Here is a 13,264-nt window from a genome sequence, read left to right on the forward strand (position 1 = left end):
CACCTTCTGCCATGATTGTGAAGCCTCCCCAGCCACGTGGAACTGTGAGTACATTAAACTTCCTTTTCTTTATAAATTGCCCAGTGTTGGGTATGTCTTTATCAACAGCATGAAAATGGACTAATACACTAAGCAACAGGTTTTCAATGTAGACAAAACAGCTTTCCATTGGAAGAAGATGCCATCCGAGGCTTTTATAGCTAGAGAAAAGTCAATGCCTGGCATCCAAGCTTCAAAAGACAGTCTGATGCTCTTGTTTGGGGCTAATGCAGCTGGTGACTTTAAGTTGAAGCCAATGCACATTTACCATACCAAAAATTCTAGGGCCTGTAAGGATTATGTTTAATCTACTCTGCCTATGTGCTATAAATGGAACAACAAAGTCTGGATGACAGCACATCTGTATACAGCATGGTTTACTGAAATTTTAAGTCCACTGTTAAAACCTACTGCTCAGAAAAGATGCATTTCAAAATATTACTGCTCCTTGACAATGCACATAGTCACCCAAGAACTTTGCTGGAGATGTATAAAGAGATTAATGTTGTTTTCATGTCTGCTCATACATCTAGTCTGTAGCCCATGGATGAAGGAGTAATTTTGACTTTAAAATCTTATTATTTAATAAATAACACTTCATAAGGCTAAAACTGCCACAGAGTTATTCCTCTGATGGATCTGGGCAAAATAAATTGAAAATCTTCTGGAAAAGTATTAACCATTCTAGATGCCATTACTAACATTCGTAATTCATAGGAGGAGGTCAAAATATCAACATTAACAGAAGTTTGAAATAATTTGAGTCCAAGCCTCATGGATGACTTTGAGGGATCAAAACTTCTCTGGAGGAAGTAAACGCAGATGAGGTAAAAATAGCCAGAGAATTAGAGGTAGAGCCTAAAGATGTGAGTGAACTACTGCAATCTCATGATAAAACTTGAAGAGACAAGGAATTGTTTCTTATGGATGAGCAAAGAAAGTGGTTTCTGTAGATGGAATCTACTTCTGTTGTAGAGGCTGTGAGCATTTCTGAAATGACAACAAAGGATTTGGAATGCTACATAAACTTAGTTGATAAGGCAGCAATAGGGTTTGATAGTACTGACTTCAATTTTGAAAGAAGTTCAACTGTGGGTAAATAGCACCACATGCTACAGATAAATCTTTCCTGGAATGAAGAGTCTATCAATTTGGCAACCTACATTGTTGTTGTTTTTCAGACATTGCTCGAGCCAACCCAGCATTCAGCAGCCACCACTCTGATCAGTCAGCAGCCTTCAACATCGAGGTAAGACCCTCCACTAGCAAAAAGATAATGACTCATTGAAAGCTCAGATAATTGTTAGAGGTTTTTTAGCAAAAAGGAATTTTTAAATTAAGGTATGTACATTGTTTTTAGACATAATGCTCTTACACACCTAATAGACAATAAGCATAATATAGTATATTATGTATAGTATATTATGTATATTAGGTATAGTATATAATATATTATATATAGTATAAACATAACTTTTATATGCATGGAGAAACAAAAGAGTTTGTGTAACTCACTTTATTGTCATATTTGCTTTATAGTGGTGATCTGGAACAAAACCAGAAGTATCTCTGAGGTATTCCTGTACTCGCTTAAATAGCAGAGTCAGATTTCTAGCTTTTTTGTCCTTAAAATAGACTCAAAATTTAAAGTAACTTGCAAAGCACTAACTGCAGATTCCTTTTGTAGTTTTTGTATTTATTTTTAGTATTTGGTAGTTTTGAAACTTTAGTCAACAGTAAATTTTTAGTAACTTGCCTTCATTTAGTTTTTACAAAGCAACTTTTCTACTTTTCACATAAATTATATTTGTACTCATATTTCATTGATTTGCAGTATGATTAATAATTTGTAATGTGATTAACCAGCACAGTTGACACATGCATGCACAAATTGGGTTGGGTTTTCTTTGTTGCCTCCTGCATCCTCAGAAGTAGAATAATGCCTGGTTACATAATAGGTACTCAATAAATATTTGCTAAGTGAATAATCATCAATGGTACGCAACTCACCCTTAAGTATATGATACAACAAGAGAGAGCAGAAGGGCTGTTGTGTGCTACAGGAAAGCCTATCAGCCTAGAAGTTTCACATGCTATGTGCATTAGTTTTTTTTTTATTATTATTATTTTTAGAAAAAAAGAATGGAGAATCAGTTATTATAGCAAATCTGTTAGATGGTAGTTGCTTAAAAGTGCTTCCACTGCACTTTGATTACACATCTGGCTTAGAAAAACTTTTCCTTACTGTCTGCATAAAACTGAGCACTCCATCTTAGTTTCCTCTAGAAATAAACTACCTTTCTCCATGTTAACCTGTAACTAATTTAACTCCCCATTGCCCAGAGAAGGTTTGTGAAACATCTGAAGCTGTCTGTGGGGGCCAAGCTCCTGAAGTGTGGTTAGTAACATGTTCTCTCTTCAGTGTTCCATAGGACATTTGGAATCAATTAAATATTCAAATACAGATTCCCTCAGATCTCTGGCCAGGCCCAGCAGGTTTGTCAGGGGAGTGAGTTGAAGGCAGATAACTGCTCTTCCTCACACCAGAATCTATAGCTGGAGACAGACTTTTAAAATACACTCTCTAGGCTTCCTGGATCTGCAAGCAAATAGTCATCCATGATTAGAAATAATATGGAAAAACAACAGCAGCCTTATAGAGGAATAGGAGCTACAGCATATATGACAACTACTTCCAAACAAGGTGTCTTAAAAGCAAACAAGTGAGTACATTGGCCCTGGAAGCCTGTACCAGTTATCTAAGTACAATAGTATGGTCTGTGCTGGCTATAAATGGTTTTTACATTTTTAAAAGATAATTAAAAAAAAAAAACTGGCCTTTTAGATGAAGCCTGGTGACCTTTGGTTTAGAGTTTTGTTTCCATCGTATGTACTGCCTAACCATTTGCATCGCTAATAACTATTACTAATAGATAGTGATGATTAGTTGCATCGTGGAAGGAGAAATGGATGTGTGCCCATATGTGCCAGGCACTTTGCTAAAGGCTTTACATACTCTGTCACTTTCATTCACTGAGTAATCCTTTAAAGTAGACACTTATATTTCAATATAGAGCCAAAAAAACCAATAGCTCAGAAAGTTTAAGTAACTTGCCAAGGTTACAGGAACTGTTACGCAGTAGAGCTGTTAGTCAAACTGAATGTGGTGGTGTAAGCTGTGAAGCCCCTTCTCCAATTAAATGCTACTTAGAAGCCTACTATATAAAATAGTTACTCTAAGTGAAGTTGAAACAGAAGGCCAGCAACCTCAACCCTGCTCAGAATAAGCTGCTTGAAATAGGAGTCAAGTTTTCAAAAAAAAATGAAACCAAGAACCAGCATGGAAAATGGGTTTTCAACACACTTCTTCCATTATCTGGCACATTACAGGCTTCCCTCTAATATATTGCTGAGGGTGAGAACAAGTATCAAAATAACAGGACTGCCTTTTACTTATTTCTTTGCCCAGTAAAATTGTTTAAAGTGAGTCAGCAAAAGGGAGAAAGGAGAGAAGTTAAGGACTCAGTCTTCAAAATCTAACTCATCATTTTGGAGCTCTTAGTCCTCGATTCCATCAAACACAGTGGTGAGAAGGACATCTTCCAAATGGCAGCTCATTTTACCTTAATAGTTGGGTGTTTCCAGATAAGTTTCTAGTTTTCCATCACGATAAGTTAATATATCCTATTTTATTATGGTGCCACAAATAAGAACTCTGAAAGGCTCAACTCTTACAAAAGGTCCAAATCCCCTGAAAAGCATCAAGTATCAAAATGCAGCCAGAAAAGATGGTATTAAATAAAAAGAGGGCTCCCTTTTAATGAAGTCGAGGTGTAGGACAGATTTATTAGCTTCCATTTTTCCAAGTTGCATTCTGGTGTATTTCCTGCCCATATTTCTAAGTTCAGCAGGTCTCATTGTAGGATTACTTCTTAAAAATACAATGTTTCAAAGAACATGATGCAGTTATATCCACTACACCTGCAGAGACACACCTGTGATGATACGAACAGTTTCTCCAATTCACAAGGCAATGCTCTAACAGAAAACAGACCTTCTGCATGATATGCCAAGATCCTGCCATTCTTGAAAATAACTGATACTGCTAACCTGATACTATAAATGGTCTTAAAAATACTAACCAAGAATTATCCCTGGACTAAATAGTCATTAAATTCAGTGTAGCTGCCTATACTTTAGTGTTATAATTCCTTTATTCAATATAAGGAGACGGTGAGACAAATAATTGAAATTAAGTAGATACTTTTGATGCTGTAACATGGATGCCTACAATAGTCCTATTTGGGCTCAATTATTCTTATGCACACCAGTATTTATTGAATTTTACTGTGTACTAGGCACTATACTTGATACTTGAGGGAAGAAAGTTAATAATTAAATAAATATCCTTTCCTTAGAGAATTTCTATTCTAATTATCTAACTGAATCCGTGAATGAATAATTAGTGCACTAAACTCCTAGTAAAAGTATCAAGATCAAGGGGAAAAAAAGTAGGAAGAGAGAATTATCTCTGCTTACAGGGGTTGGAAAAAGGAACACATTTGAAAGGAACCTAAAGGGTAAGTCATATTTCCAAGGAACAAGGAGAGGGTATTCCGGACTGAAAGAACAATATAAAGAAAGGCCCAGAGCAAGTGAGTAGGTGACTGTTCTACAACAGGACTGGGTTATTTGATGGGATGAACTGTCCAAGACACCAGTTGCTAGACATGTGCCTATTTAAATTAACATTACGTGTAATTAGAAATTCAGTTCTTAGTTGAATTTGAAGTACTTAATAACCCCAATTTATCTAGAGTCCACCACATCTGACAACAAAGAGAACATTCCATCCCTCACTGCAGTTCTATTCAACAGTGCTGAGTGTGAGAGTATAGGGTAAGCATGGTGCCGCGTCATGGAGCCTCAACTCTATCTTAAACAGTTTAATCTTTAATCTAAATAAAAGTGGTTTATAAACAACTATATTCTATGAAATCCCTTTAGGAGGAGCCTTGGGGGACTCCACCTTGGCGGCACTGCTATAACCTGCTTTACCCCTCCAGCTTCTACATTTCAGTGAAACAATTCTTTTGAAGAAAGAATTCTGCATATATATTTTTTAAAGCTCAAAACCCACTGTTTTTTAAGCAGGGATGTGACAGATTTGGGTTTTAGAAATATTATCTCTCAGAGCAGTGTGCAAGATATGTGGCAAGAAGAAGCTTGGTAGACCAAGATCTGCAGAGGCTAACGGTGACAGGATAAAGACGGTATTCAGTGAAGTCTCCAAAGAAATACACAGTAAAGAATTTGTATCAGTAAATTTATTCCAAGTAAGACTTGTGTGCACACACCATGGAGATTATTTCCACACAAAAATAAGCATCGTAGTAAAAATAGTTAATGCTTTGGCCATGAAACTCAATGATACTTGAAAAACCTCTTGAATAGCACTTTGAGTCACTTAATTCTGATAAATATTAATATTTGCCATCCATGCTTACCCAGTTATAATTTTACAATATATTTTTCATTATACTTATTATTCATTATATTTACTATATATTTAAAACATCTTTGCTCAAATTTTATCCCCAAAATAATTTTTCAATAACTGCAAAATATTCACATGTACCTCTTAGCAGTGCTATTGCAATACCAAAATTCTTTTTCTTCAAGTAACAAGTACTCAAGCCACACCATTCCTGATCACAGATATAACTGATATGCAGGTTTATAAATAGCTCTTTTACTGCTTGTTCTTATTTTAGTATGCCAACCATTACCTCACTGATATCCCAGAGTTTTCTTGCAACAGATTCATCCATAGCTTTGGGCAATAGTTCTTCCTCTTTACAATCACCAAAGTATCTTCCTGACACTCCTTCTACCTCAGGTGAAGAGGCCAAATAAATGGAAGTCTGGGCACCTTCTACTGGAGTTTTGAAAAAAGCCCATGACACCAAATTGAAGAGTGGTTTGACCAACAGTGGAATATGTATGTGCCTCCCCAGATTCGTCTGTACAATACCAGGATGCAACACATTGACGGTGACATTTGTGCCTTCTAAGCGGCGGGCTAGTTCCCTGGTAAAAAGAATGTTAGCCAGTTTGCTCCGGCTATAACAAAAGCTTTTATTATAGCTTTGTTCACTGTTTAAGTCATCAAAGTTGATATCTCCATATTTATAAAGTTTGGAAGAAACTACCACAATCCTGCTGGGAGCTGAACTTTTGAGGAGTCCAAGGAGAAGATTGGTGAGTAGAAAGTGCCCCAGATGGTTCACTCCGAACTGCATCTCAAACCCATCTTCAGTCTTCATGTAAGGGCACTGGAAGATCCCTGCATTATTGATCAAGACATCCAACCTAGGCTCTTCCTTTAAATGTCAAAAAGAGAATAGCAGAATTAAGAACACACACCTTGTATTGCTTTTTCTCTTCATGGTAATTAGATTTTAATAAAAATGGGAACTTGAGACTAAAAGCATTTAATTTCAGTTGTTGGGTCTATCGATCAGAGAACTACTTGAAACACTGGCAAATTTTGTTCTAATTAATGGGGGAAGGGATTCCTCTGCAAGATGTTCCTCAGATAAATACTGATATTCATGATCTTTCATTCAATAGCTCTTTTTTCTCATTTACCAAAATGATTGATATATTGAAAGGTATTTATCCACACTAATCTTCCAATAAAGGATGTAGAAACTAGATCTAAGACTTAATTTCTGGTTATGTGCTTTTATAACAATAATATTTACAAATAAATATATAAACTTTACCATTGCACTAAAGGTGACTAAGTGATCAGTACTAAGATCTTTCTTAAAACAGAAATACAGTCAATTTGAGGACAAGGCGCTCCTATAATCCTGTATTTCTTCCCTTAATTTCGGATGAACTAGGAAAATATCAATTTGGGAGTTATCAGGATAATACTGAGATCATATCAAAATTATAATAAATGTAGCTATGATAAAATGTTTAAAAATTCTTGCAGACTACCAAAATTCTGTAAAATGCTTCTATGAGCTTTCAGTAATTGAGAGAAATAAGAAAAAAAAAAGATGCACAAGGTTGATAGGGGCCTGGGCTTTTCACGTTACCACATCTAATTCCAACAACTCTATAAGCAAATGAAGCTCAGAGGCTAGGTGACTCGCCCAGTATCAGCACTCCTAAGTAGCAAAATAAGATCAGATCCGAAGATGAAGTCTTCTTTGACATCAAGGCCTATTTTCTTAATTAGTAAGCTAGGATGGCTTTCTAATTGGGATTTTCAAAACAGCTAGAGAGGTAAGCTGGACAGACCATATACAGCAGAAGACAGGTAAGCATAGTTTATTCCCAGAGCTACTAGTTATCAACACCAAGGACAAACTTATGGTTGCATTATTCTGTAGTTCTCTTGGGGTAAATGGCACCATGGGGATGGAACAACTTCAAGTCATGTCCTTAAAACTGAAAAAGCAATAGAAAAGGTCAGAAATGCAAACTTAACACTGGAGAGAACATCATGAATAAATCGATATTTATAAAGAATAATCAAAGATTAAGAAAAAATTAAACAGGTAATAAATATCCTGCGTAAGGAGGACTCTAATTTAGGAGAGCTGTACAGTCAATATTTTATACTTTGACCATATGCTTCTGTATCATTCCAGATTAAAGTCTTAACATTTAGACTGCTCCCATAGGGAAGTCTTTTTATTCACTAAATCATGTAAGATGGTCTTCTCTAGCCTTTTCTCAGTTGTTCTCTGTTTCTTTTGATGGACAAAGCAATGTACTACATGTTCCAAGTGTAAAGACACTGTGATGACCCACGATTAATTTGAGGTCAAATTTCAAATTTCACTGGCCCTTCTGCCAAGTCTAAGTAAAAAGAAAAATGTGTTACATTTCACAACTGTTATCAAAGCCCACCTGTCAGAGGATTAACTATTTCTCATTCTGGCCTGTTTAAGCATCTTTGGGTTTTCCAACAGTCAACTTCAAAAAGAAGGCAAGAGTTCACTCATGGGAAAAAGAAAGGAGTGTTGTTTTTCACTAAGCATTTGGAAGAGTTTCCTGAATTAATCATTTTTTAGCTATCATTCTTTTCTGGGCTTGTGTTATTTTAAAATTTTATCATTTACTATTTTTTAAATTATAGGAGATAAATGACATAAATACCAAGAATACCAACCTGTGGGAAATAATCTACATTTCCATTTTTTTTTTCTTTCTAATTATAGTCACATAACTTCAGAGTTAGGCGGGAACAGAAATACTTAGAAGCAAGAACAACTTAGTTATTTCTTTGTGTCCTCACTTTCTAATTAGTTCTGCCTCAAGTGCCAAAGAAGCACACCCAGCTCCATCTATATTTTAATGAAGAACAGAAAGACCCATTTTTAATGCTTCAAAATCTCATAGATAAGTATTATTTAGCCTGTGTTACACAATAATGAAATACTAGCAATAAAAAACCAAAAAGCCAAGTCTGTAGTTCTGCAACAGCTCCCAAACTGTGCCCTACAGCATTGCAGCAAACTCTCAGGGTGTTGTGGAATATTTTAATTTTTGAGAAAAACACTGATACTTTGCTCAATACTTCAAAAACTACTAGCTACAGGTGGTTCACAGCTTCAACATTATATTGTGCTATATTCCTTTCGACGATATTATTTCTTTGTAGAGCTGACTTTTAAGCAGCTGTTAGCAGTTGCTGTAATAAAAAACAAGAACAATGCTAAAAATCTACCTAGAACAGGAAATGAGGGTAGCAGTGTCCAATCTGATTCCAAGGTTTCAGACAGTGGTGTAGTGACCGACAGGCATACATTTCCTGTTAGTAATTATGGCTGTTTAATAATAAAATAATAATTTTTTCTTTCAAGTATATGTTATTTTCTCAAACAGCTACTAAGTTGTTAGGACATAACTACTTATTAGGTTGTGTGAAAGGAAAAGAAATCTCAAAGCCCAAAATCACTAAGGCGAAGGTTAAAGTCAAGCTGGGAACTGATTCAGACAAACCTGCTTCCCATTTTATTCCTAAGATAGCTACAAAATAAAAGAAGCTACATACCACCCTCACAATTTGCCCATATGGGCCTCCTCAAGATCCTTACCCTAAAACAGTTCTGTTGAATTTCACCCTGGCAATCTATTAATAAACTGATAGCTCATCTTCACAAGTGCCAAATAAAAGAACTCAAAAGTCATCCCTTTGCTCACCTGAGACAAATCTGATTGCTGCCTCTAGTCTTCTGTTTTTGTGAAAATGCAAACTGACTGAGCCAGTCTAAGACATAAGTGCTTATTCCTCTATCCCCCCTGCACATATAAATTGTGCATTCAATAAAAGGCTGATCAAAGACCCCAAAGAATGTAACTTTTTATCTCTCATCTACCTATGACCTGGAAGCCCCCACTTCGAGTTGTCCCACTTTTCCAGGAGAACCAATGTACATCTTACAAATTTGATGTCTTCCTAAAACGTATAAAGGTAAGCTGTGCCGTGACCACCTTGGGCACACGTCCTCAAGACCTCCTGAAGTTCTGTCACGGGTGCATCCTTAACCTTGGCAAAATAGACTTCGTAAATCGATTGAGACCTGTATCAGAAACTTTTCGTTTTACAGTTGTTTGAACTTAACTACTTAATAAATGAACTGGGAAATACTTCTGGCCTAAGGGCATCATCAAAAAATTACTGAGAAAACTTGGGAACCTGTTCTCTAGATTCAAGAGACTCCATGCATATAGGCACCTTTCTTGTCCCAGCTAATTTTAAATTTCACTCTTCTGAACAAATGACCTCTGAATGCCAGTTACCCCTGCAAGAAACCCTTCTACCTCGATCTCAACAGAGACATCCACTTACGTGGAATCACTTACCATTTGCACAAACAAATCCTCATACCTCCCTACCAGGCAGCAGGAGAAAAGAAAGGGGTTAAGAGCAAGTGTTCTGGAGACAGACTACAAGCAAGTTGCTTAGCCTTCCTATGCCTCAGTTTCCTCGAGTTGTAAAATGGGGATAATAATGCCTACTCCACAGGGTTACTGTATAGCTTCAATGACAGTTATAGGCAAGGACACTTTATTTTCATTTAAAACAAAAAGGAAGATCTGAAATGCTTGGCAAAGCTCCTGGCATACAGATCTTCAATAAATGCTGGGTATTATATTATTTTTATTCCTGTCCCTGTCTGGAGCATGACCACTGGGTTCCAAGCTCTATTCTACCTGGAAATCAGACCAGAGTCCCGTTAAGGATGGTGCTGAGTTTACTGGAAGCAGCGAGCTCCCTTTCCCAGCAGAAAAGGGGCAGAGGCTAGGGGAGGGAGAAATATTTTTCTCAGGACTGATCTGAAGTCCTTGGCTAGCAACTTCTCCCAGTGCTCTGGGGTTCCAGAGACACAGTTCGGTGCAGATTCACTTCTGACACAGGAAAAACAATCCAGAGGCCATGAATCTATCTCCGGGGCGTTCCTCACATAACGAAATGCAATGTTCAGAAACTGGCTTATATTTTTTTTTCTCTTGGGCCCATTTCTTTCACTACATCCTTAGAGGACAGAAGGCAGCCCTCCCAGTTAGCTCCTCTTTCCTTCTGAACCGTGCAGCTTCCCAGCCGCCTCAAAGTGGCTTTTGGACTCCTCTCAGCCTCAGCGGTCCCCAAGGTCACACCCCGAACCCCAGGGCGGACCCTCCCGGCTCAGTCGCGGTCCGCAAGCCCCTCCCACCCCGCTCCCAGGCCCTCATCCCCAGCCCGGCCCCCTACCACCCGAGACCCACACCTGGAGCATCTCCTGGCAGAAGGCGCGCACTGAGCGCAGCGAGGCGAGGTCCAGCTCCCGCACTACGAGCTCGCCCGCCCCGCCGACGCCGGGCTCTGGGCCGCACTCCGCGGCCTGGCAGAGCTCGCGGCGGAGCTGACCCGCCGCCTCCTCAGCGCGCGCGCGGTCCCGGCAGCCCATGATCACCCGCGCCCCCAGACGTAGCAGTTCGGCGGCCGTGGCACGGCCCAGGCCGCTGTTCGCCCCAGTGATAAGCACGGTCTTCCCGTGCATGAGGCCGGGATCCCCGCCTCTGCGCAGCCTCTGGACCCCAGACCCTACGAACCGCCGGGCCGCCAGCCACAGCGCCCCGCCCAGGGCGGCCAGTATAGCCGCCGCGGTGGCCACTGCCATCACCGCCCGGCCAGAGGGCCCACCCGCCCCTCCACAGGAATTCCGGCGCCGCCGCCTTCCCGGAATCCAGGCGGCCACCTGTACGCGGAGCACTCTGGGGCACGACGAGTCGGCCCTTGACGGTGCGCGTGGGGCATACTGGGACTTGTAGTTTCCCTCTGAGGGCTCCTGATTGGTTGGGAGAGTTCAGCGCCTGGAGTCCTGCGCCCTCTGGGAAACCTCCTCCCAGCCTAATGGTGGAGTTTGGGTACCCAGTTCCGTGTTCAGGCTGCTGTGGTTCATACGTACTGAAACCCCAGAGTAGGGGCGGCCTTCCGCATGGTAATGCCTGATGAGTACTTTGAATTACAGATATCTGTACAGGCCCTGTTACAAATGCCACTCTTTAGGGCATTTCGTGTTTTCCGTTAAGGGCTCCTGGGACTTGTAAATTCAGTTCAACTCACCTTCTGGAGAATGGTCCCTGCCCAGAGGAAGTCTGAGGTAGGACTGTTTTTCATAGATAAGACAAAGAATTTAGCAACATGAATCAGTTGGAAATAGAATGGGCGAGTAGTTCTCAAACTTTAACGCACATCAGAATCACCTGGAGGGCTTGGGGTGAGGGTTCGAGGGGGGGAAATGAAAACAAAAAAACCTGGACCTCAGTATTAGGACTTCTAATTCAATAGGTCCAGGATGGGGCCTCAGAATTGGTACTTCTAACAAGTTCCCAGGAGCTGCTGCTTCTGCAGATCTGGGAACCACACTTTGAGATCACTGAAGAAGACATTATGACATTGGTCTCTTTTAAAAAAAAGAAAGTCATCCGCAAATGATCTTGACACTGGCAGAGGTACAGTGGGAGAAGCTTGGACTTACTGTAAATATAGGCTTCTGAGCAGGCCCATTTACAAATGCTTCCCTGCCCTCTCCATGGAACGATTACACATAACGGTGGAAAGCACAGTGCTTGGTTCACTGTAAAATGCCTCATTAATATCAGGGTTAGTGCCACAGGGACCCATCTTCAAGCTACAAACTTCCTAGCTGTAGACCAAGCTACTTTTAAAGGCTCATTCGTTCATCTGCCTCTCTATCCAGCATGTGCCTGGCCCTGCCTGTTCCCTGTTAGAGCTACAGAAAAATGGGATACCATTTTTGCTCTCAGGGTGCTTACTTTCTGGAACTGTGATCTCCCACTTCCTATCCTACACCCATTGCAGGTTCTTCAGATAAGGAAAAAGAGCCACAGCTTATGTAGTTTGAAACAGACTCCCTATATAATTGTGATAATCCATCTTCCACTCCCTTACCTTTGGAAAGGATGTAACATGCAACTAATAGTCATAAAACAAGAGAGAGGGATGGATTCCAGGAGGTTTCTTATGAGTAATGATAATGGAGCTCAGAGGTGGGAAAGAGCACTCTTACTGGGGATTAGACAAGGCACCAGGAACAGGAATCATGAGAGATGGTCCTACTCCACCCTATCCCCAATTTGAAGTTGCTACTCAAACTCAGTGATCCTCCAGCATATGTGTTTCTTCTTTCTCTTCCTTTCTACCCATCCACATCTTGCCCATCCATTAAAGTGAAAGGCTACCTCAAGTCCTTTCCTGACCACTTTGGGCCTATAAAGATCTCTGCTCCCTTCACCTCATGTGTGAGCCTCACTGGCACTGAGGACAAACAGCCTTCTGGTGTTGGCTGTTTGAGTTTGTACATTTGACTTCCTTGACCAGATTGTTAAGGTTTTGAGTTTCCTAGAAGACAGGGTTAATTATGTCTGTGTATCTCTTGTGGTCTTCACATGGGAGGATACCTAGAAAATGGTGGGTACTCAGTAAGTGTCGTAGTCACAGCTGATATAGTTTGGACTGGTTTACATCAAATTAGGGAGCATCAGAAGATGTGTTTCAGCTGTGGTCTTCTCAACTAGAGTCAGGGGTGGAATACATATGTACAGGTGGAATAGAGATAAAGATGGAGGTAGAGAGAGTAGGAGAGAGTATGAGGAAAAGAGGGAGGAGGAATCCTTAGACCTGCAGTGTTGC

At 40.0% G+C, this 13,264-nt stretch overlaps 1 protein-coding gene and 1 long non-coding RNA gene across 3 annotated transcripts in view; one reads left to right on the forward strand and one right to left on the reverse strand.

Moving 5' to 3' along the window:
- Positions 1 to 5,348: 5,348 nt before the first annotated feature.
- RDH14 (retinol dehydrogenase 14) lies at positions 5,349 to 11,312 on the reverse strand. Its single transcript, XM_012475105.2, has 2 exons — positions 10,836 to 11,312; positions 5,349 to 6,422 (listed from the first exon to the last, which is right to left on the reverse strand). Exons 1-2 carry the CDS (start codon positions 11,226 to 11,228, stop codon positions 5,805 to 5,807), a joined length of 1,011 nt encoding a protein of 336 aa, XP_012330528.1. The 5' UTR covers positions 11,229 to 11,312; the 3' UTR covers positions 5,349 to 5,804.
- Positions 11,313 to 11,492: 180 nt separating this feature from the next.
- LOC135269656 (uncharacterized) overlaps positions 11,493 to 13,264 on the forward strand; it is a 227,175-nt gene continuing 225,403 nt past the window's right edge. For both annotated transcript variants that reach the window (XR_010337893.1, XR_010337892.1), the window contains exon 1: positions 11,493 to 11,711. This is a non-coding gene — a long non-coding RNA (uncharacterized LOC135269656). The remainder of the gene's footprint in view (positions 11,712 to 13,264) is intronic.

The sequence above is a fragment of the Aotus nancymaae genome, unplaced genomic scaffold (genome assembly GCF_030222135.1).
Source record: "Aotus nancymaae isolate 86718 unplaced genomic scaffold, 86718_ANA_hifiasm-v0.15.2.pri h1tg000057l, whole genome shotgun sequence".
Lineage (NCBI taxonomy): Eukaryota > Metazoa > Chordata > Mammalia > Primates > Aotidae > Aotus > Aotus nancymaae.

Coding starts and splice junctions, on each gene's coding strand:
- RDH14 (XM_012475105.2), bottom strand. CDS start 11,228: ATGGCAGTGGCCACCGCGGCGGCTATACTGGCCGCCCTGGGCGGGGCG. Junction 6,423..10,835: donor TCTGCCAGGAGATGCTCCAG/GTGTGGGTCTCG, acceptor TGACATTTAAAG/GAAGAGCCTAGGTTGGATGT.